This window comes from Bison bison, unplaced genomic scaffold (assembly GCF_000754665.1).
Source record: "Bison bison bison isolate TAMUID 2011002044 unplaced genomic scaffold, Bison_UMD1.0 scf7180017864167, whole genome shotgun sequence".
Classification (NCBI taxonomy): Eukaryota; Metazoa; Chordata; class Mammalia; order Artiodactyla; family Bovidae; genus Bison; species Bison bison.
The window spans coordinates 2,974,021-2,999,091 of record NW_011494739.1 but is presented as its reverse complement, the minus strand read 5'-3'; the positions used below and the strand labels follow the sequence as shown (position 1 = coordinate 2,999,091).

The 25,071-nt window shown below is 44.6% G+C and overlaps 1 protein-coding gene across 1 annotated transcript in view; it reads right to left on the bottom strand.

The window, feature by feature from the left end:
- CASS4 (Cas scaffolding protein family member 4) overlaps positions 1–25,071 on the bottom strand; it is a 34,908-nt gene that overhangs the window by 9,338 nt on the left and 499 nt on the right. The window contains exons 2-3 of the mRNA XM_010841806.1: positions 5,398–5,814; positions 161–262 (exon numbers count right to left, since the gene is read on the bottom strand). Coding sequence (XP_010840108.1) covers positions 161–262; positions 5,398–5,814 — 519 coding nt within the window. The remainder of the gene's footprint in view (positions 1–160; positions 263–5,397; positions 5,815–25,071) is intronic.

Sequence of the window (25,071 nt, the reverse complement as noted above, 5' to 3'; positions counted from 1 at the left end):
ACAAAGCTGGTTTCTGAGTGGTGATGGGTCCCTTGGAGTCAGAACTGAAGCTCCGAAGATCTCTCAATGGTAAAACTGAAATGCAAGGTCAGCGTGACGCTGAGAGCCAACAATTTAGATGGAGAAACCAGGGCGGAGCAGGGCCACGGATAAGGCTCACCTTCAGAGTTGGTGGGCACCGGCTCTGGGCAGGCACATCGTACACCTGGCAACCCAGGGCTGGTAATGAGGTCCGAGCATGTCTAGGAATCATGAAGATAGCCTTGGGGAGAAAAAGAAGAATAGAGGAAAAGAAATGTTACCACCGCATCCATGGATCACGAAACAGCAAAGGCACCACCATCATGCTAGGACATTCTCTGGGCACCTCTTGTTGGAGACCCTTTGCTCCGAGACTGGAGACAGCAGGATGCTGGTGGGGAGGTCTGTGATGGAGGGCAATCTTCCTCACCATGTGGATCAGCCTCATCTGGGAAGTGGGTTGGAAATGCAGATTCCTGGGCCCCGCGTGCATTGCACGGAATCTCTGAGTCTTGACGGAGAGCCTAGGAAACTGCATTATTGTCAGGGCCCCCAGGTGATTCTGATGTTCTCAGAATTTTATTTATGGAGCTGACTTTGCGGGCCACACTTGTCCAAGAGACAACCTACAGCCTAGGATGGGACTTTCCTTGGTTTGGAATTGTAGGTGGAAAGAAGCCAGTTCAGAAAGGCCCACTGTTTCTTGGAAAACGTAGATGGGAACTAAGGAACATTTTTTTGAGAAATATGGTTTTGAAAGGTTTAGGGGACAGAAAGAAACTCTAGTTCAAGAACTAGATGGTCTATAAGCAATTTAAACCTAAAAGCAGATTTCATCAGGAAATCTGATCTTTTTACTTGAAATACAAAAGATTACCCTTTCTGAATTTAAACCAAAATCAAATACTTTCTTTGTATGGTCATTTTTTTTTTTTTAAAGAGAGGCCAGTGTATTATAATAAGGAAGTTGGAATAAAAAGTAAAACAAAGCTCAAGATCGTGGTTACCCTGGGGGGAAGTGGCTGGGAGAGGTGGGAGGGGGCTTCTGGCTTGCTGGTTTCATTGTGTTTCTGGATTCGGATACTAGTGACTGAACAGTGTACTCTGAAGATCTAGAGGTTAAACTTCAATAAAACATTAATAGATAGTATCAGCCACAGAGCCAGGCAAACTAGATCAAGAGCATGCCAAGGGCTCTGTTTTGGGTGTTGGCAGGCCAGGGGTATGGACAGACACAGACACAACAAGGAAACTTTAGTCTCTGGTGTTCATCAGGATATGACCTTGGATGGGCCTTTCACCTCCCAGGGAATCAATTTCCTCATTTGTAAAATGAAGAGTTGTTCTCATCTAAAGAGGTCTCTTTTTCTCTCAGATCTACAGAGGTCTCTTCCAGCTAGAAATATGCAGAGTCCCTGATGAGGACAACTTGAGACAAGGGACATATTTTCACCTTCTTGGTTTTTAATTTTTGGCTAACATAAATCTAGAGATGCTCAACCTGAGTATAAAGGGAATCTTTTAGATGGATCCCCTGGGCTGTGTGCCAAGCCTGTGAACTGCCCATTGGAAAACAGCTCAAAGCTAGTGGCTGGGCTTGCTTATTTTTACCAATGTCTGCTTCTGCTCAGAATGTTATTTTTTTCAGCCGTCTCAGACTCAAAGCTCACCACTGGATTACCCAAGTAGGGAGAAGATGCCTGTCTTCTGTGGATCAGAAGATTCTTAAGTTATTATAATCTTGCATCCTTCTAGCTCCTTCCTTCTTGTAGTAGAGGAAGAAGCAAGATTACTCAGAATCACCAAAAACTAGTTTGAGGTGAACTCAGAAATGATAAGATGGTTGGATGGCATCACTGACTCAATGGACATGAGTTTTAGCAAGCTCCAGGAGTTGGTGATGGACAGGGAAGCCTGGTGTGCTGCAGTCCATGGGGTTGCAAAGAGTCAGACACGACTGCGTGACTGGACTGAACTGAACCCTCTCTTGATACAGACCAAGAAAGAGAAGTCTAGAGGGGTGCTGTGATGTCTCCAGTCACCCAGCATGGCAGTGGCTGCTGCAGAAACCAAGTGAACCTGGATTCCTGATTTCTAAGCTGCAGATGACATTGCTTGCTTTAAAAGACCCTCAAGCACAGAGAAGGCGATGAAAAAGGGAATGGGGAGAGAGCCAAAACATAGATAGGGCAGTGATGGAGGGAACTTAGGCAGGAATAAAAGGCAGGAAAGTTCCCCAAGTGTTTTACTGGGGCCACCTCAAGACCTGCTTGAGTGGTGAGGAGCTCCCGGCTTCTGAAATCCCCTTCAGTGGCTGTGGTTTCTGCCGTGGCCACAGCCTGCACCAGTGAGGTCTCCACACTTCATGTCAAGGACAAATCTTACGCTAGCGCCCTGACTCTTTTCTAAGTTAGGATGGTCGACTCATCTCTCCTTTTATACCAACATCAGTCTAGAAGTTGACAGTGAGCCCATTATGTTGGATCTGGTCATTTCATTCATTCCACAAATGTCTATGGAGCATCTCTCAGGAACCTAGCATGGTCCTGGGGGTTCAGAATCCCCAGCAAACCGCAGACTTTGCACCTGCTGTGCTTTTAGGGGGTGGGGAAAATGACCTTAGATTTCAAAAAAAAATTTTAATTGGAGTATAATTGCTTAACAATGTTGTGTTCATTTCTGCTGTACAACAACATGAATCAGCTATCTATATACATGTATCCGCTACTTCTTGAGCTTCCCTCTCACCCCCATCCCCATCCCAGCCCTCTAGGTCAACAAAGAGCACTGAGCTGAGCTCCCTGTGCTATACAACAGCTTCCCACTAGCTGTTTGTTTTACACATGGTAGTGTATACACCGGAGAAGGCAATGGCACCCCACTCCAGTGTTCTTGCCTGGAGAATCCCAGGGACGGGGGAGCCTGGTAGGCTGCCGTCTATGGGGTCGCACAGAGTCGGACACGACTGAAATGACTTAGCAGCAGCAGCAGCAGTGTATACACATAAATGCTACTCTCTTCAGTTCGTCCCATTTGGCCTTTGATTTTGTTTTTTTCTTTCCTTTGAAAGTGAAAGTTGCTCAGTCATGACCAACTCTTTGTGACCCCATGGACTATATGGTCCATGGAATTCTCCAGGCTAGAATATTGGAGTGGGTAGCCTTTCCCTTCTCCAGGGGATCTTCCCAACCCAGGGATTGAACCCAGGTCTCCCACTTTGCAGGCAGATTCTTTACCAGCTAAGCCACAAGGGAAGCCCAAGAATACTGGAGTGGGTAGCCTTGCCCTTCTCTAGCAGATCTTCCCGACCCAGGAATCCAACCGGGGTCTCCTGCATTGCAGGCGGATTTTTTACCAACTGAGCTATCAGGGAGCAACTCAATTAACTTCAGCCCAGACCACTCGCTCTCAGAGGAGCCAGCACCCAGGCCCCACTCTGGGTCAGCTGCTCGGATGACAGCTGAGCGTGCCAGGCCTAGATTTGGGCCAGTTGTTCCAGAAAAGGGACTTCAGGTCCACCTCACGGATGGCTGAAGGACAATCAGCCACCTCTTTCTGGTGTTTGTAGTCGGTGCCTAGAGGGGCAGCTGTTCTGTGTAACACGGGTCGTGTGCCTGGCAGCCCAGGGAGGCAGGCAATCTGCAGGATTCGGAATCTCTTAGGGACTTCCCTGATGGTCCAGAGGTTAAGACTTTACCTTCCAGTGCAGGGTGAGCAGGTTCCATCCCTGGTCAGGGAGCTAAGATCCCACGTGCCCCGCCCAAACCCCCCCAAAACATAAAACAGAAGCAATATTGTAACAAATTCAATAAAGACTTTAAATAAGTCTCTTAAGGAATCAAAGAAGAAGCTGGTGTGGAGGAGGCCTGCAGGGTAAGTGGGACATTCCTGGGAGGAGGGGCAGCACATACATGGGAGAAGTGGCCTCTCCTGGCCTAGGGCCTCATCAGGACCTCTGTGCAGAGCTGAGGCCAGGTGGGATGTGTCATCGAGCTGAAAGCAAAGTGTGTGATGGCAGGAAATGCTTGCAGTGACTGAAGATCGTGCAAGACTGTGCTGCATTCTTAACACCTCATGAAGGCCAGGGCTTGGAGGGAACAGTGCAGTTACTTTTTTTTTTTTTTTCTTTTAAATTCCTGCTTATTTCTTCTTCTTTTTTTTGATGTGGACCATTTTTAAAGTCTTTATTGAATTTGATACAATATCGCTTCTATTTTATGTTTTGGGTTTTTAGCCCCAAGGCATGTAGGATCTTAGCTCCCCAACCAGGGATTGAACCTGCACTCTCTGCATTGGGAGGTGAAATCTTAACCACTTGACCACCAGGGAAGTCCCTTCCTCTCCTACTTTAAAAAAATGTTTCATTATACATTTATGAAGTGCTTCTTTTCCTCGGCTTTAAAAAAAATGTTACTTTTTAAAAATTACAGATGTAATACATGTTCTATATAACACACAAATCAACCTCTTAGTCTCTTTGTTCATCAAATATTTATCAAGTGCCCACCCCAGGCGAGGCACATCCAAGGTGCAGGGGACACAGAAGCCAATAAAGTATAGATCCCTGTTTAATGACTTCTTCCACTTTCTGCTTAACCAGTTCCACTTCCTAAGGGTGACCATTGCTAGTGTGTGTTCTTTTCAATGCACACATATACACACATACTTTTTAAAGGTTTTTTTTTGGTTTGTTTGTTAGGTTTTTATGTAAATGGCTCTTCCTCCCTCCCTTATACATTGTTACAGAACTAATTTCATTTTTTCTCCCCACAACTGCAGTACACACACACACACACACACACACACACGGACACACACACACACACGGACACACGCACACGGAGTGGCTCGTCCTAGGGTACTGCCAAAACTTATGTAACCAATCCTCCATGAACATTCCTTTAGGCAACTGGAATTTTTCCCTATAACAAATAATACTGTAATGGCTATGACTTTCTCATTCAGATATACTTCTGCCTTCTTGTATATTTTTGCAACAATTCTGGAAATCCTTTCTAGGTTGAAAGGAACACATATTTTAAATCTGATGAATGATTTCTTGCCTTTGACCCATGGAAATTCAACCCCTTCATTTAACTAATGTTTCTTCCTAGTGTAAAAAGAGACCGCTGTGAATGTTATCATTCTTTCAGACTCAGCTCAACTAAGCATTCAGTTTCCTGCAAAGTGTGGGCGTCTTGGCAAGCCAGGAACCACCAGGGTACCCAGAGTGTTAAGGACAACCCAATCACCCCAACTGTCTGGTTCCCATCCTGTACGTTTGCTCTCCTGATGGACACCCACAATTCAAGGGTATTTAGGCCCTGGGTGCTGCCTACCTTTTGACCTATTTCTTCTGTCTGGAAATGTACTTACCTGTTTTGGAAAGCTTAGGTTCTTTTCACAGACGATTCTGGCACAGGCAGGTGGGTCAGGGACTTCGTAGACTTGGACTGTGGGAGGTGGGGGTCCCTCCACCCAACTCTTCATCTGCTCATACACAGGAGATGAGGGGTTGAGCAGGGTGGGCACCTCATAGGTCTCCTGGGAGATGGCGGGAGCATTGTCTAGGCCTTTCAGGAAAGGGGGACGAGGCCTGTCTGTGGAGGCCTCCGCTAGGATTTGGAGGCGGTTGGCAGGGGCCAGGCCTTGCCTCCCGTGGAGCAGACACTTCCACCAGCCTTCACTTTCTGGCACATTTTGTTCCAGAATGGTCAGGATGTCTCCTCTGCAGAAAGCCAGCTCATCAGCGGAATCGGGGTGGTTGTCGTAAAGTGCCTTGGCCAAGAGAGTCTGGAGATGGGAGAGAAAGAATTCACAGTCATTGTTATTGCCAAGGACCAAGACTGCCACGCCACTAGCTTAGAACACAGTCACAGCTGCTCCTTTATCTCATTTCCTCCCCTCCCCACCACCCAGAGACCCTTGTCCCTGCTGTTTGCCTGATTTATTTCTAGCCATACTTGGGGAGGTGAGGAGAGTCTCAGGTGAAATGTCAGAACTTCCAGGTAGTCTTAATGGACTCAATGGACATGAGTTTGAGCAAGATCCAGGAGATGATACTGCAGTCCATGGGTCACAAAGACTTGGACACCACTGAGTGACTGAACAAATGACCCACCCGAGTTATATGGTAGATGGCAGCCTAGCGCAGAACTAGGTTGAAATACCGGCTCTCCTTCCTAGCTCTGTGCCCTTAAGTAAATTAGCCCTATCTTTGGGCCTCAGTTTCCTTGTCTGTAAAATGGGAATATTAGTGCTATCTACCTCATGCAGGTGTGCTCAGTCACTCAGTCATGTCCGACTCTTTCCGACCCTTTGAACTGTAGCCTTCCAGGCTCTTCTGACCATGGGATTCTCCAGGCAAGAATATTGGAGTGGGTTGCCATTTCTTCCTCCGGGGGATCTTCCTGACCCTGGGACTGAACCCACGTCTCTTGAATCTCCTGCACTGCAGGCAGATTCTTTACCACTAGCGCCACCTCTGCCTCACAAAGTTATTAATTAAATGGGTTGATATGTATAGAAAGCTCACTGAACAGTGCCTGGCACTTTGTAAGTGCTCAGTAAAGCTTGGCTGCAAACTGTCAAAACGATTATATTGCTCTTTGCCTGGTTGTTGCTTTTCTCCTGGCTGGCCTTGGAAGCTCCATGACTTTTGGGATCACATCTTGCTCGATTTGCTGTTCTCTTGCAGCATTGAGCATGGACCCGGGCTCAGAGCAGAGGCTCTATTAATGATCATTTATTCACATGCAGTGAAATAAAGACACAGAGGGTGAGTGACTGGTCTACACAGCCGGAATCAAAATATAAACAATCTCCTAATTCTCAGGCCCATGCTCTTTCTGTAAGCTACATGGTTCTCATAAAATCCCAAACAACAACAACAAAAAAACCCCACCTGTTATAATGACAGCAATGGTACTGTACTGCCTACAAATACCTAGTTCCTCAAATGCCCCTTGACCTGATTTTAACCTTTTTCTGGTTCCCTCATCAATTAATCAGTTTAATAAAATCCTTGACGTGAGGTCATTTCATATTTGCATGAGAGTTATGATTTTACCTTTTTGAAAATGAGACTTTGTTCATACTGGGGAAAAAACGGAAAGCAAAACACAGTCTCCAATCTATCATCACAATTCCCATGAAATACATCTAACACAGTCTGAGAAGAAAAAACCCATCATCTGAAACGTGCTTGCATTTGTCTGGAAATAAGATAGTGTGTGTGTTTAGGCAGAGCAGTTGCTTCAACATGGCAGCTGCTTGGAAGTGCCCAGATTGGCAGCAGCTTAGCTGGTGGACTTGCCTGTTGCAAAAAGGGATACTTGTCTAGAGAATAATTGCCTTGTGTGATCACCTGCCTGATCAGGCACCCGCAACTGTCCAAAATGGACATCGACAGTCTTGCTACGGAGACATGGTTTACTTTGAATGGATAGAAAAATCTGCAATCTTCAGAGCAGCAGTCCACACCCTAAAGGGCATATAGTCACAGCAAAGGAAAACCCTAACTATGTTGCTAGAACAGGATTCCCCTCAAAATAGTATTTTGTTACAACTGGTTCAGAGACACCTCCTGCAGTCAATTAATGTCTCAAAGCTTTGATAACAAAGACTATCAATATTTACGTTATAAAAGAATTAAATACATGTAAGAAATTTTGGAGAATTCCTCTCCCAGAAAAGGGAGCTAACAGTAGACTATACTGAATGGGGAATTATTTTGTGCTGGGGACACTGAAGCTATGATATCAGTTAATTCTCAGGTGCCTCAGAGGTGGGTTTTCTTCTTCCCATTTTACAGATGAGGAAACAGGGTCAGAGAGATCAGATGACTTGTCTGAGGTCCCATGGACTCGACGTTTTCTCCTCATATCCATTATTGCACACTTCTCCTTCCAATTCATTCTCTAGACACCAATCAGAATGACATTTTATATGACATTTCTCCTTCTCTGTCTGGTTTACCTCAATTAGTATGATAATATCTATGTATGATAATCCATGTTGCTGCAAATGATGGTATTTCACTCTTTCAATGGCTGAGTAATATTCCATGCTACGTATGTACCACATCTTCTTTATCCATTCCTCTGTCAATGGGCATTTAGGTTGCGTCCATGTCTTGGCTATTGTGAATAATGGTGCGATGAACACTGAGGTGCATGTGTCCTTTTGAATTACAGTTTTCTCCAGATATATGCCAGGCGTGGGATTGCAAGGTCATATGGTAGCTCTATTTTCAGTTTTTTAAGGAACCTCCACAGTGTTCTCCTTTGGCTGTACTAATTTATTAATACATTCCCACCAACAGTGTAGGAGGCTTCCCTTTTTCTCCACACCCTTGCCAGCATTTATTGTTTTGTAGAGTTTTTAATGATGCCAATCTGACTGGTGCGATGTGATACCTCATTGCAGTTTTGATTTGTATAGAATGATATTTTTTACACATAAATCAGACTGTTGGTCTGTTGTTTAAAAATGTCCAATTGCTTAGAACCACCTTTAGAACAAAACCTAAACTCTCTGCCTGATTGCCTGGCTTGAGTGACTTCCTCCTGTTAATTTTAGTGCTTCTCTTCTGTTAATTTTCCTCCAGCTGCCTCGTTTTCTTTCTCTGACGCACTGATTACTTCCACCTCAGGACCTTTGCCCTTGTGAGTCCTCCTGCCCTGAACACTCTTCAGCCATATATTTGCACAACTGACTCCTCATCCTTCAGATCTCAGCTCAAGTCACTTCCTGTAGAGGCTGTCCCTGACCACACGGGAAGGCTGGGCTCCTCCTCCATGTGCATGCATGGGACTTGGAGACGAGGGCCCTCTGGGCATGTTAAGAAAGAACCCAGTTGGGACCAAGCCAGACTTTTACACTTTTACGGACAGGACGGCAGTGTGGGGAGAATGAGAAATAGCAGCCTTGGGTTTCCCTGGTGGCTGAGGAGTGAGGAATCGCGTGCCAGTGCAGGAGACATGGCTTCCACCCCTTGTCCGGGAAGATCCCACATGCAACTGAGCTCATGCACTGCAACTCCTGAGCCTGTGCTCTAGAGCCTGGGAGCTACAACTACTGAAGCCCACATGCCCTAGAGCCTGTGCTCTGCAACAAGAGAAGCCACTGCAATGAGAAGCCCGCGAACTGCGACTGAAGAGTAGCCCCTGCTTGCCTCAACTAGAGAAAAGCAACAAAGACCCAGCACAGCCAAAAATAAAAATAAATTAATTAATCCAATTAAACAAAAAAAGAAATAGCAGCCTCAGCAAACAGGTATCGAGCTCTTATGTCCCTGATACTGCACTGAATGCTTTGCAGACAATAGACCGAAGGGACTGATGGGCTACTACAACAGCGTTCTGATTACAACCAAGATCACCACTGAGGCCACCCCCAAGTTATTCTTTGTGTGTGAATGCTCAGTAGTGTCCTACTCTTCGAGACCCCATGGACTGTAGCCTGCCTGGCTCCTTTGTCCCTGGGATTTCCCAGGCAAAAATACTGAAGTGGGTTGCCATTTCCTCCTCCAGGGGATCTTCCCAACTCAGGGATTGTACCTGTGTCTCCTGCATCTCCTGCATTGCAGGAGGATTCTTTACCCTCAGAGCCACTGGGAAAGCCCAAAAGACCTATAGCACCCGGTATGCCTGTGGTCTCTCATGCAAGTACTAACCAGGCCCAACTCTGCTTAGCTTCCAAGATCAGGTGAGATCAGGGGCTTTCAGGGTAGTATTAATTTGGGAACATTTGTGTAGACAAGAGATGAAGGAAGGCATATATTTATATTTTTATTCTCTTTGGGCACAAAGACAGTTAGATCTTAGGTACAACAGAAGAAACCTTCCTTGCCAATTTCCAAAAAGGACCTTTCCCTCAAATGCCCATCTTCATACAACAGTTGGGAGAAGGGAAAGGAGACTAGGGAAACAGAGGCAAAGAATAAGAGTTTCTCTCTCTGGGGAGACATTCACATGGCCAGATGCAAAGTGCTAATCCATACTGAACTGGCAATGAGCGACGGGAGTAATTAACTATCTTCATTTACTCGTACATCAAGTTTGATCATCAATTATATGCCTGGCGCTTGGGGGAGATAAAGTGGTGAAGAAAATAGTTCCTGATCTTATGTCGGTGTATATCCTAACAGAGGAGACACACAACAGAAATAAACATAGGGTTTCTACTTCTCTTAAGTGCAGCCAAGAAAAATACAGAAAGTTATGAGGAATTCTGAGTACAGTTGGGAAGTGGGGATGGATAAGGGCTTAGAGAACATTTTCCTGAGAACTGGCCATGGAAGTTGCAATCTGGAAGTGAGTAGAAATTAGTCGGATTGAGAAAGGGGGAGAAATCATCCAGGCAGAGGAAGAGAAATGGGTGAGGGAGGGAGTGAGTTTGTGCATTTGTGTGAATTGTATGGTGAGTCAGGGAAACTGAAAGATGTCCAGGTTGTCTTGTTGTTGCTATTGAGTCGCTAAGTTGTCTTCGATGCTTTTGCGACCCCATGGACTGTAGCCCAACAGGCTCCTCTGTCCATAGGATTTCCCAGTCAAGAATACTGGAGCAGGTTGCCATTTCCTTCTCCAAGGGGATCTCGCCAACCCAGGGATCAAACCTGCGTCTCCTGCGATGGCAGGTAGGTTCTTTACTGCTAAGCTATCATGGAAGCCCTGACCAGGTTGTCTGGAAAGAAGTAAACAAAAACCTAGAGCTTCCTTCCGTATTGGCTGACGCTTCTCTCTAATTTCTGGATGGGAAGGGGATTAGATGGAGCTGGTGTGAAGCCAAAGAAGCTCATCAAAGCCAGTGGTGGTCCAGTCCAGGTGGGAGAGGCCTGAGGCTCAGAGGAGGGTGGTGGTTGGCTGTAGGAGCACAGTTGGGAGGAGCTGCTGAGGGATTGTGTGTAATCCTGAGGTGAGTCTTGAAAGAAGGGCAGGGTTATAACTGCTGAGAAGGAAAGAGAGTTGCACTGTGGATCAGGGGAAGTAAGAGGCAGAGAGAGAGATTTGGTCCCATACTTTGTCTTCTGCAGTGATGTAAAAGCTGGCGGAAGCAGCTACAGTTCTAAGCAGAGGCCGGTTAGAGGAGCCTGTAGAAATGCCACCTGCTGAAGCTACCGACTTTTATTTCTGCATCATTCCCACTGCCAGGGTGGTCAGCTCCTCTCTAGACCAGGAGGATGGGCTCCTCGGCGACTGCCCCACACTGGCTCTCCGAGAGCCCAGCTTGCCTTCCTGCTTGCCTTTCCACTTTTCTTCAGTTCACTTGAAAGAGCAAAGTGGCAGAAACTCAGAATGTTCTAGCTGGGTCTCATCTATTCTTTTTGCCATATTTCAGAGCTTTATGTTGCCTGTGTCTAGGAGAGGTTAAGGTCATAAGGCGGCAGGCAGAAAGTAGGGATCCAAATGCGAGTCTCTCTGACTCTGAAGCCTGCTACGGCCGATTCACTGCACAGCCTCCCAAAGTCCACGTCAATTCCTATTCTAATCTGCCAAAGTCTCTGTGCATGTGTGCTTAGTCTCTCAGTTATGCCGACTCTTGGCAGCCTCATGGACTTTGCAGCCCACCAGGCTTCTCTCCCTATGGAAGTTTCCAGGTAAAAATATTGGAGTGGGTTTCCATTTCCTACTCCAGGGGATCTTCCCAACCCAGGGATCAAACCTGGGTCTCTTGCATCTCCTGCATTTGCAGGCAGATTCTTTACCACTGAGCCACCTGGGAAGCCATAGGCAGGAGAGGCAAACTCAAATGATCATAAGAACCAGGGAAAGGAGTATGTGTATGTCAGGGAGGAAGGCCAGGTGTCAGACATTTGAGAGTGGTGGGGACTTTGGCATGGTCAGACAGATTTCAAAAGATAACTATTAATGCTGGGGTCAAATGAAGTACTCTACTGCTGAGTCCAGCCCACTGCTTGGGTCTTAGAGGCCTCACCCTGGCTTCCTTTGCAAACCGGGCATTAAAACTAGGGATCGCAGGAGCATTTATGTCCAATGCAGGACTCCTCTAATGGACATTCTGTTCTGAAGCCTCCCACCCATCCCATTATGTTATCCATGACTATGTGCAAATTGCTCACGGTCTGAGGCTCTCTCTGTCCTCCCCTGCTGGCTCCCCTCTCTCCCTCCACAAGGGTCTGATCAGCAGCATCACAGCCCAATCCTGCTCCCTCCTCGATTTATCCTTCACAAGTCTCCCTCCACTCCCAGACTCTTGTACACCTGAAATTACAGAGTTAGTGGCAGGGGATAGGAGAGTAAGGATCCTGGGATGTTTCCATTAAAGTAGCTAGAAAAGGATTTTTTTCCTTGGGAAGGTAATTATACCATGAGGGCATCAGCACACAGCAGGAAGTAGTAAATAAACAAATGCCACAAACAAGGAGAAATAGAGATCATAAATGTGCAAGGAACTCTGAGTAGCAAGTGGTTGCTGGGTCCCTGCTCTGTACAATGTCATGGAACCCCATTAACAAGATGAGTGTTTTTCTTCTACTAAAATCCTTCTTTGAAAAGTGTCCATGTTTAGCATGTTGGCTTCCTTCTCACAGATTCCATGACTTACTTCCAAGAATTCTTAGTTAGTTTTAGGGGAAGGTGATGGAATGGTTCATACTTCCCTTCTGAGGGCCATGAGAGAGAACAGTTATACAGAAGTCACAATTTTTAAAACCACATATACTGTAAATATTTCAAATCCTGTGGTGTATGGGAAATGTGAACCCCTGAGGTTCATGAAGGTTTTCCTGGATGTAGGAACTTCTTTGAGATCCATGCAGTATTCTCTCATCCATCTTTATGAGGCTGCTGAGTCCAGACTCAGAACATCAGGAGTAAATGCAGAGTGGAGAAAGCTCTTTGATCATCTTTAAAGACAAAGGTCTCCCCTTCAATGTACTTGGAAGTATTTCAAATCATATAAATACATAGACAGGCTTAGAATGATCAAAGCAGAGAGAATGGTGCTATCTTTTGGCTTGTGACTGTTTATTTTCCATCAAATTTTAAAGCATAATTTTTTTTTTTTTAAAGGAGAGAGAGAAATAAAAGTTTCCAAAAGCATAATAAAAATCCCCTTACCACCTCCATTTTTCCTTTCCCACCCACATTCTCCAAAAAGGGAAGAAAGAGAGAGGAAGAAGGACAACCCTGAGGAAGAAGCACAGTATCCACATGACATCTTTTCATGGGAGATGCTGATGAGCGACAACATTCTGCGAAGTAACCTTAGAAGAGATGAGGGAGGGGCAAACAGGCTTTCAAGGAGTCACTGCAAAGACTCTCTGGGGAGGCTCCCCACTTTGCAAAGTCCATATAACAATGCAGACTTCGTACACACTGTGTGTCAGCTAATATTGAGTTCCTGTAATTAATCAAAGAGAAAAAAATTCTCTCTAATCTTCCGGAGGTATATTGAGTCATGTTCATGCTGTTGTTTACTAATTTAGCCAGTACCTCATTAATAAGGATTGCTCATAGCTTTTCAACTCAGTTCCAGGCACTTCGATAAGTAATTAGTATTGATTATCTCACTTGGTAGTCACAATTCCATAAAGCAGGGACTGTTACTAATGTCCCATTTAAGAGATGTGAAAGTTAAGGCACAGAAAGGGTGAGTGAGTAGCCTAAAGCTGCTCAGAGAGGCAGCTTTAGGAATAGAACCAAGATTGGCACACAGGCAAATCTGACCCTGGAGTCTTCCTTTTAGCCTACAAGTCATAGTGGTTACTGTCTATCACACTGTCCATCACACGATGTCATGTGCATTTCTCTGGATGAGGAAATGACCAAGGGTGCCTCAGGAGAGAGGGATGGCAATCTGATAAAAAACATTTTAACACAGTTGGATAAGTTGCATGGTTAGAGCATCAGAATTAGATACTGCATTAGAATTCAGACAATGGCTTCAATGTAATTACTGACAAATAATGACACATTTGTATAATGGAATACTATACAGTCATTAAAAAGAATGAGGTAGAGTTTATATGAGCTGAAGTGGAACAGTCTCAAAAACAGAGTATTATTATTTGACTGTCATGCAGCTTGTGGGATCTTAGCTCCCTGACCAAGGGTTGAACTTGGACCTGGGCAGCAAAAGTTCAGAGTCCTAACCACTTAACCACCAGAAAATCCCTGAATGCTAATATTTTTAAATGCAAGATGAGAAACTGCAGATGGTAGGCTTCTATGAGGACAGCATCTTTCTGGAAGAAGACCTAAGTCATTGGGGCTCCCCCTCTGGTTTGGGGAACTGGAGACCAGGAAACCCTAGAGATCTGGGATTAAAGGAAAACATGCTTTCAGTCCATGTTTACTGAAACAGTTTCAGTTTTTTAAATCACATGTGCATGTTTTGATTTTTCAATTCAATAATCTAGTGTAAAGAGGGTTCTGTTCTGTTGGAAGAAAATGGCTTCTGTGTTGGTAAACTTGTGCTTCTGCTTGTCATGATCCCTGTTCTACTTCCAGATTTGCTAGATGGGAACCTTGACCAAGCCAGTCTTCATCTCAGCCAAAAGCATTTTGTCACGTAAAAGCATCTCACACCTGGGGAGATGCTTCATGAACTTCCAGGATAACTCACACCATCGATGGCACTCTCATTGTCCATCCATTCAGAGGACCATTTACATCTTGAAAGATGCTGAGAAGTGTTTGGACCATTGTCGAGAACTGGCTGATTTTGTCAGTGTTTTTTTCTCCCCAGCTCCTTGAGAGTAGGACTACAGCGTGAAGATCCCCAGAGAAGGCAACAAAGACCTACCACTTAGATGCAACAGGGTCAGGGACTTCCCTGCTGGTCCACTGGTTAAGAATCTGCCTTCCAATGCAGGAGATACGGGTTCGATCCCTGGTTGGGGAGTAAGATCCCACATGTCACTGGGCAACTAAGCCGGTGTGCCAGAGCTAGAGAGGACTCTGTGTGCCACAATGAAAACTCTTGCATGCTGCAACTGAGACCCGATGCGGCCAAAAAAATCAATAAATAATATTAAAAATAAATGCAACAGGGTCTAACTGCAGGTGTGTTAAGAATCACAGAAGTTGGGACGTCCTGGTGGTCCACTGGTGAAGAATCCACCTGCCAATGCAGGGAACATAGGTTCCAACCTTGGTCCAGGAAGATTCCACATGCTACGGGGCAACTAGATCTGTGGGCCACAACTACTGAAGCCTGCGTGCCCTAGAGCCCATGCTCTGCAATAAGAGAAGCCACTGCAATGAGAAACCCGCACACTGCAACTAGAAAGTATCTGTGCTCGCCACAAAGCATGCGGGCAGCAACGAAGACCCAGCACAGCCATAAATAAACAAAATCGGAAAAAAAAAATCACAGAAGTTTAGTCTGGAAGAAGCTTGAAGGGTTTTTCTGGGCTGGCCCAGGCAAGTGAGAGAGGCATGGAATGAGTCTCCAGGAAAAAGGGGGAGGCAGGCAGCGTTTGTCCCCATCATACCCCCTCCCCTGTGGTCAGCTGCAGAATGACATGTCCTGGGCACAAACACCTGGACCAGAAGGGAGGCCTCCTTTGAGGGGACTGTTCCCAGGACCAGAAATGAACAGCGGCAGGACGCTGCAGCTGCGCATGCATCTAACACCCGGGAAGGTGTTAGTTTAACCATTTGTTACTTTCCCTGCGCATGGAGTTGTATTACGAGGCCATCGGGCCTCCTCTTCTTTCTCTTCTTTAAGTTATCTTAACTTTTCTTTCCTTTCATGAATTTCAGCAGCTCTCTGTAGCCACAATTACATTGAAAAGTAAAATTCCACAAGTTACAGGGAACCGAGAGTCACTTAACATAGCAAGATGGTACATTTCGCAACCAGAACTTGCCTGGAGATTGGCAACTCTATTAAATTATTTCCTTTGAATGTGTCATGCCTAAACATGGGTGCTGCAGAACTTGAGACACCGTGGCTACAATGATCTGCATTTCAATTTCAGAAGTTTTTAGATTTTTTTTTAATGAAGTGAGAGCTAAGTAATTTCTTGCATCATCCCCACAGTATAAAGAAGAGTAGTTTCTCTTGGAGTTTTGTTTTTTTTTTTAACTTTGCAAAGTAGTTAAATGAGAGATGCTGAGGGAAAACTGCTGTCTTTCTTGTGCTTAATATTAATTTGCTTGGATGGGCTAGGAAAATAACTGGCTTCCACTCCACTTTGAGGAAAAAGTTGAAAAGTTCTGGATGGAAAGACTCCAGAATGCAGAGAACATCTGAAGTTATTTAACTGAGATATTGAAATACACTTTTCCAGATTAAGAGAAACAGGACTTTCCTGGTGGCTCGTTGGTAAAGAATCCACCTGCCGATGCATGGGACATGGGTTTGATCTTTGGTCTAGGAAGATCCTACATGTCAGAGAGCAACTAAGCCTGTGAGCCACAACTACTGAGCCCATGCTCTAGGGCCCGAGAGCCGCAACTACAGAAGCCTGCTTGCCCTAGAGCCCATGCTCTGCAACAAGAGAAGGCATCGCAATGAGAAACCCGTGAACCACAGCAAAGAATAACCCCCACTCGCCTCAACTAGAGAAAGCCTGAGAGCAGCAATGAAGACCAGTACAACCAAATAAAGAAAGAGCATAAGAATGCATCAAAAATATTAAAAGAAAAAAATAGAAACAAATAAAAGAAAGTTTCCTTGTTTTCTCAACATCTCTAAAAATGATCCTGACTATATGAACAGGCACAAACCTTAACTGATTTCTCCATCATAATGTTGAACTCTGATCTTTTCAGCTTTGAATTCTTCCTGATGGTTCAGATGTAAAAGTCTCTCACACGGGGACTTCTGTAGCCGCAGAAGGCATTGTCGACTAATAAGAGTTTGAGGAAGAGACAGTGGCCAGAAAAAAATTCCAAAGCCACTGAGTGGAAATGAGGCATTTTCTTCCCTGATGCCTGAATAGTGTGGTTATCCAATAGATTTGGGTCTTCACCAGACCCAGATGTTTGAATATACTCCCCCTATTCATGGGAACTTTGCTAAAATATGCTTTCCCTGCTTCACTGATTTGACACTTATTAAGCACCAACTGTATGTCTGATGTGTATTAGGGGGAGCAAGGTGAACAAGTTTCCTTAGTCTAAGCTCAGGGTTGAAATGATGCAACAATGAAGATCTCCCGGGTCTTCTAAGTAATTGATCTTTTTGGATGTGGCCCAAGACAGGTTGGTGTTGTACCAAACTGTTTTTGTAGCCTGTAGTGCCCTAGAGACACAGCATATTTGTTCATCCATTCCCCAAAGCCCCTCCCCACCTCAAAGTTCATTCCTTGCTAGACAAGTCCCTGAATTTTTGTTTAAGATACTTGGTTTGGGGACAAGAGTTGTTGAGAGCAAAGGTGGGCCAAGGTAAGTGGTTGGGATTCAGCCTTCTCTTGTGAGAAACTTGTGGAGGGAGGAGGGCAAGTAGCTGAGAATTTCCTGGATCTCAGGACAGGACCCTCATCTGAAAGTGTAGGGTTCCCATCCAGCTCCAACCCACCCCCCACTGCATTTTGCACAGTTTCTTCTCTTATTCTTATCTCCTATTTTGTGAAAGTCATCAGAGGAATTAAAGAAAGTGACAGGTGGGATCTTTTCCTATCTCATCTTTTCCTTCCTTTCTTCCTTTTTTCTTGCTTTGAAAGGTAAAGGGAAGGAATGGCATGGAGACCAAAGAAGGTGTTTCATGGCCTTTGAGCAGTCTGAAGCAATTACACCACCCTTATTAGGGGAAAGCTTTGTCCAAGACTATGCTTCTTAAACTTCGTGTCCTATTAACTGCACAGGAAAGGAAAAAAGGAAAGTGAAGTCATTCAGTTGTGTTCGACTCTTTGCAACTCCATGGACTGTAGCCTACTGGGCTCCTCCATCCATGGGATTTTCCAGGCAGGGGTACTGGAGTGGAAATTTTCTCCTCCAGGGGAATCTTCCTGACCCAGGGATCGAATCCAGGTCTCCTACATAACAGGCAGACACTTTACCATCTGAGCCACCAGGAAGGGTGACTATTAACTGCATGCTTCCTGTCATACCTGTGTGCTGTTCGTATACTTTCTAACTTAAAGAACAATATTAAATTAAACCAATTAAAAAAAAAAACTCTCCCAAAGCAATATGACCTATGAAATAAAAAATTTGATAAGCCAGCCTTAGTTTTTTCCCAATGCACATTAGAATACATAGCTAACATTAACAAATGTCCCATCTATGAACCACACCTAAAATAATCTTGTGTGACTGAGGTCAAAGTCCCTGTAGGGTGTGGTTTTTCCATTTGACTGATCAGGAAGAATTCAAAACTGGTCCAAGCTATTTAATAGATTGCAGAGAAATAAGTGAAGGTTCATACTTGTTCACGGAATTCTCCATTGCCTAGGGTCATATTTAGCGTTGTTAGGAAAACAACAAGCTACCTGTTAAGTTCTTCTCCCATTCTGTTAGCAGGAATTTTTTTCCAGATTACCAGGTTTATTCATTTTGTTGTTAGTAATGAGTCACAGACAAACCAATTGCTAGCCTTACAGGAGACACCACAAGGAAGGTTATAGACTATGTGCTCTGCAACTGTCCCTGTTGATTTCTTGATCCCCTCATTTTGGTGTTTCCCAAAGTATAGAAGCCAGTTGATGTTTCCGCTGTTAGTAATTGACTCTCATGCTCTTTCAACCTGTGAGTTTAAATTCTGCACCCAAGTGAACATTCTTTTTTAAAATATTTATTTATTTATCTGGCTACAGCAGGTCTTAGTTGCGGTGTGCAGAATCTAGTTCCCTGACCAAGGATCGAACCAGGGTCTGCTGCCCTGGGAGCTTGGAGTCTTAGCCACTGGACCACCAAGCACCTTTCAGCTTTTGTTAACCAGGTGTCAAATATCTCCAAGAGAGAAGCATCCTACTGCTTTCTTACCCCAGTTGTCTCCAACGCCAACCCCCAAATGATAGGCTGCTGTAACAAATGTGTGACAAACAAAACTGCTGTTGCTTTTGTGAAGCAAAGGTTAGTTCCCTGACCAGGAATCAAACCCATGACCCCTGCCCTGGCAGCCCAGAGTCTTAACACTGGACCACCAGAGAAGTCTTGAGAAGCAATGGTTTAAAGAAAAAGAACAACCGGTTCACTAATTTATAAACTCATGGCAAACCACTCTGAATGGGCAGAAGGGTCGCCTGGACTTGCCCAGGATTAACACTTCCTTGAGCTGCCTTAAGAACTGGCAAAACCTCCCTGGAGGAGTGACCTCTCCGGCGCAGGCGCACATGCTGCACTCTAGGTCCTACTCTGTCCTGGCCATGAGCACACAAGAGCCCTCTCCCATTCTGCTAAACACATGGCTCATGAGCACTGCATTTGGAAATGGTTCCTAACAGATGACTTCCCCTTTTTGCAACTCATGTTGAAGTCTTCGAGTATCACTTATAGGGGCATTTTTTTGTTGTTGTTACTAGCCTCCCACCTTCCTCCTTTGAAGTTATTTCCCCTCTTGTCATTTCCTCTCTGAGTCATCACGGTTCCAAGATGACCACACATGTTTCTACAGCCGCTTCCCCATTCCATTATCATGCAGGCCACTTTCCTTTGAAAAGTCTCCTAATAGGCGTTTTTAACTTTAAGGGTAAGCTCAATGGTGTTCTGTTTTGCTTCCTCCCCGCCCCGCCCCGCTCAATCCCACCCCCTCTCCCCCCAGCAAAGTGAGCTCTTTAGTAAATACTCTGTTAAGGGAATTAAAGGTTATCAAACAGGGGAAAGAACAATATTCTGTACTAGATTGTTAATGCTAATGATGATTTATTAAGTATTGAAAAAGGGGACCAAACCTTTTTTCTCTGTGGCATTTAGAGCAGCATCTGGCTTAATATTTGTGGAATGAAGGAAAGGATTTTCAACAGAAAATGGAAATAAAGTTGGTGAAAATAAACATCAGTTTCTTGGGACTTTCCTCGCGGTCCAGTGGTTAAGATTCTGAGCTTCCACTACAGGGGGGCAAGGGTTCAATCCCTATTCTGGGTACTTATCTCTCAGGCCACTCAGTGTGGCAAAAAAAAAAAATCAGGGTTGGGTGGGAGGGAGGTTCAAGAGGAAGGGAATATATGGGATATATGTCTACTTAAGGCTGATTCACACTGTTCTATGGTAAAGCAATTATCCTGCAATTAAAAATTAAAAAAAAATCAGTTCCTTAAAAAGAAAACTATTTAGCACACGCAGTTCACTAAAAGCTATTTATACCTTTATTTAATCTTCCTTCTGTTCACATCTCCTGACACTTTTGAACACCAAATGTCTTATTTTTTTCAAAAGGCAGAGCGAATGATGCTTCTCCGTGTGCACTGAGAACAGCAGGGTACCATCTGAGATGGAAAAGGAAGCCCTGCTCTGTCTCCTGAATCACCTCCTGCTTCTGCTGTCTCCTACTGACTGTCCATGGGCACCCAGAAGCCTGAGTGATCTCTTAAAAGGTAAGACAGCCCGTGTCACCTCCTGCTTTAAACAGGCCACTGGTTTCCGCTGCAGTCCAAGTTCTTAGTCCAAGTTCTTCCAGCGTCGACGAGCCCCAGTGTGCACAGGACACTGCCGACCCCTCAAATGTTGCTGCTGACACTTTCTCCCCTTGTGACTCTTCTCTAACATCACTGGCCTTTTCACCGACACTCTGCTCTGCTCAGTTCATTCCTGCCCTTGCATTTGCTGTTCCCTCTGCCTGGAATACTTTCCCCATCATTCTGGTTTCCAGAGAGGTCCTTTCTGTCTACCACCTCTGTCAGGTCACCCTGTTTTGTTTTCTTTAGGGCAGTTAGCAGCATCTGAAATCATTGCCTCCCTTTACTGACTTAACTGACCTTCTGACCCCACAGGAACGTTGGCTCTTTGTTGATCACCCTGATCCCCAGAGCTTGATAACTATGTGTTGGGTAAAAGGATGACAGTGAACCATGAGCTATGTTTTCCACTGGGTTCTGTGTCAGCCTGTCCTGCCTTGGGAGGCAGGTGAAGGGGTCAAGCCGCTGGATAAAGTCAGAGGGAGGCCACCAGTGCTTATGGCTATGACTTGGGTTGCAAAGGCTCAGAGATAAGGCAACATCTGATCACGGGAGAAGGAGCAGGTGATTCTCAAGTGTCTAGGTTGAGAGGTGGGTCAGGTTGGGGCCAGGGAGGGCTTAGGAGAGCTGAGAGTCAGGGATGACCTCTGTTCCCAGACATCTGATAAGCAGGAAGTACCGTTCCTGTCCTCAAGGCTGTGTTGCAAGGGCTCTGCACGCCTGTCAACCTCCCATTCATTCACACACACATACACCTAGGTGTTTCTTGAATACCTACTGTGTGTAGGCACTAAAGATGCAGCACTGAGGGTTTCCCTGGTGGCTCAGTGGTAAAGAATCCACCTGCCAATGTAGGAAACACAGGTTCCGCCCCTGATCGGGAAGATCCCACAAGCCATGGACAACGTAGCCTGTGCGCCGCAACTATTGAGCCTAGAGCCTGGGAGCCATAACTACTGCAGCCCGTGCACCTACAGCCCCCGCTCTGCAAGAAGAGAAGGCACCATAACGAGGAACCTGCACTCCACAACTAGAGAGTACCCCCACCACTCTCTGCAACTAGAGAAAGTCCTTGTGCAGCCATGAAGATCCAGCACAGCTATAAATAAATACATAAAGTTGCAGCGCCGAATGAGAAAGCCCAGATCTATCCTTAATGGAGTTGACTTTCCAGAGCAGGAAACAATCAATCTCCCATCTTGATAAGAGAGGCTGAGATGGATGGTGAGATGATGCAGTGGGTGTCTAAAGGGAGGCGGTTTAGACAGGGTGGTGCAGAGAGGCCTTTGGCTGGCGAGATGCTTGATAGGAGTACCCAGTGGTCCAGCCACAGGAAGAGAGAAGCATGCCAGGCCAGGAATGGCAGGGGAGAAGGGGAAGGAATTCATTCAGGGAAGAATTCAGCTCCAGTGGGGGAGCTGGTGGGAGTGGATCATTATACTTCAGAGCTTCTAAAGGTATAAGGAGAGCCTGAAATTTTTCCCCACTCACAAACAAAGCCTCAGTGAGCATTCTTGCCCAGAAGCACCAGAGCAGGAGAGTCTCAACCCTGGGAATGTTGGTGGTTTTTTTAAAAAAACAATTCAAAGTCTTCACTATAGACCCTGCTTGACTGATTCTGGAACCATTTCACTCAGAGGTGCAATGAAGCAGGACCATTTGCTTTTCAATTGAAGCTGAAATCTGAAATGCTGAGAACATTTCAGGACATTTAAAAGTTCTTAAAACATAAACATGATTTAAGTCAGTTCTCTGGACCATCCACCTTTCAGTAACACAATGAAGACACTTGTCTGAAAATTCCCTTCAGAAAACCAAGTGAGCAAACAGCCTATAGCTCTACTCATAAGAGAGAACGTCTAGACTGTAGAGAAAATACTACAGAAAGTAGGTTTTCAAATAGTCGAGATTCTCAGAAAATGATGGAAAATAACCACCATGCTTATTTGACCCAGGATTCCTCTTTCGATTTCTGGACATTCACTCCAGGGAGACAAAGATGCTATTTTCAGTATCACTTCTAAGTGTGTGGACGTGTGCACGCACATGCACACACACACACACACACACACTCAGAAGTAAACACAATTTGCATTACATTTAATAAAACCACTTATTCATCTTGTCTTTTAGACCTGATTTTCTAGCTTTTCTTGAATGAGTTGAACATGGAGCCCGTCAGCTACAGTCCACTGAGAGGCTGGATTTACCAACTTGCCAACGCATCATGGTCTCTATTTTTGCTGCAGTCACACTGTTTGAGGTCAGTGTTTCCTAGCTCTAATTTTATCACATTTATTTTTCAGTTTTTCTCTTCATTTAATAAGACAGTTTGGGGAAACTTAATAAAAGTCAGACAATTACACAGAGCCTGCTGTGCACACAGGTGAAATTCTAGTGACGAGGAAGTCCAGGTTGGCTGTTAAGCAGCAACACTGGGGAACAGCCTGGGAGGGCTCTGCTCGCCTCCCGACGTGCACAGGCAGACATCGGGACATGAGAGGCGTTGGGGAAACACTCGGGTCACCCAAGTGAAAAGCAGGGTTGCTTTAAAGTCAGATGCCCCGATGCGGGGGACCACTCCTATGGCATGACCCCTTCACATACTGTGTTACCATCGAATCAGAAGCACCTAAACAGCAATGTAGGCATTAAAAATATTGAGGTAGATCAACAGTGCTAAAACAGACAGCATTCTAATACATAATTTTCACTGTGAAAGACAAGAAGCCCCACAGATATTCAGTTACTGCTCCCGCTCTTGTAAAGCCATTTTAAAAAGTATATTATTTTCTTTGTGTATTGGTGGTTTTATAGGAATGCTGGGGAAGCCGTGAGGTGAGGCTGCCTTAGGACTGGGAGTGGAAGACTTGGGTTCTTGCCCTGGGACTGCCCTTACTGGGTGGGGGCATTTGAACAAGTTCACATGTCATTCATCTAAGACTTGGGTCGGCAATCTAGGGCCTTTAGACCAAATCTGCATGACCGGTCCAAGAGTTAAGAATGATTTCATATTTTTAAAGGGTTGTAAAAACAAACAAGAATATGCACTGGAGATCAGAGGTGGCCCACAGAGCATAAAACACTATCTGGCTCTTTATGAAAAGAGTGTGGACCTCTTGCCTAAGGATCAGGATATAGTGAGGTGGTTAAGAGCTGGGGCTTGGGTCAGTCTGCCTGGTTGGTACCTGGCATTCTACTAACTAGCAAATGACCTTGTCAAGTCGTTTCAAGGTCATCTGTCCTCATCTGGTCTACTTTCCTCATCTGTAAAATGAGGATAAGAGTAACACACCTACCTCATGGAGATGTCGAGAGAATATAATGAAAAGCAAGCAGAAAACTCAGCACCAGGCCTGGCAGATGGACAGTCAGTAAGAGTCAGCTGTTACTATCTGTATAATATCGATAATAGAATTTTATGGGGCTGCTGAGACTATCAAATATATGTTACATGCATGTATATATATGTTAATCACATGCTACAAAGTGCTGTAGAAACTGGGCAGATTTAGCGGCCCATAAATAAAAATAAGTCTAAATTATAAAAAAATCTGGATATTCATAGAAAATGTCAATGTTATGACAGAAATAAAAAGTAGTGGATTGTTCTAGATTAAGGTTGACAGAGACCTAACAAACAAAATGTGTGATCCTGGAATGAGTTTGGGGTTAGAAAAACAAACACACACATACACAAAGACATAGTAATAGCCAAAAAAGATAGAAAGGATATTTTTGGATTTCTGGAAAATGTGAATGTAGCCTGTGTCTAAATATATATAGGTTTATATATAAAAAAATATATAAATAGATCACAAATGTGATAAAGTGCCTGGAATCAGTGAATCTAGGTAAAGGATAATGCACAAGTTTACTGCATTTTTTTTTTTTTCTGTTTTACCAGTGCTTTAAATTTTTTTCAAAGAAAATAGTTGAGTACAAAATTCTAGGATAGCTAATATACATTAGAGAGGCTGTCATGGGTTTTTCAGCTGTAACTTTCACTAATGACACCTATGATTATTATTATAATAATAAATATCACATATTTAATCATATAAGCAAGCTTCCCATTTCATAATTGCTTCATTTCTTTTTCCTGTTCTACTTAGAATTTTTAAAAAGATGTAGCAAAATAACCCTGACCTTCACTTTCCTTGTGTCTGAGCAGTCTTTTTGTTTTCTTTTTTAAGCAGTTATTTCAACTTTCTAAATAGCAAAACCTTTTTGATCCCTGCCACAGACTTGAGCTCTGCTCAGGAATAATCAGTACAGAAGGTATCATGAAAACAGCATGAAAACAGCATAGGAAAGCCTGCTGAGGGCTCAGGGCCAGAGCAGAGACCTATGTCTTGCTCAGAAATGTGTTAGAAGGTGAATGGGCACAAAGAGATGGGTTGTGTTATCAGTCATGTACACTGAGTTTTGCTAGAAAATAATTTGCATCCATCTCTGAGTCAGACTGGTAAGGAGCTTTATAGCACATATATTTTCTGCACTTAAACTCCCATGAAACT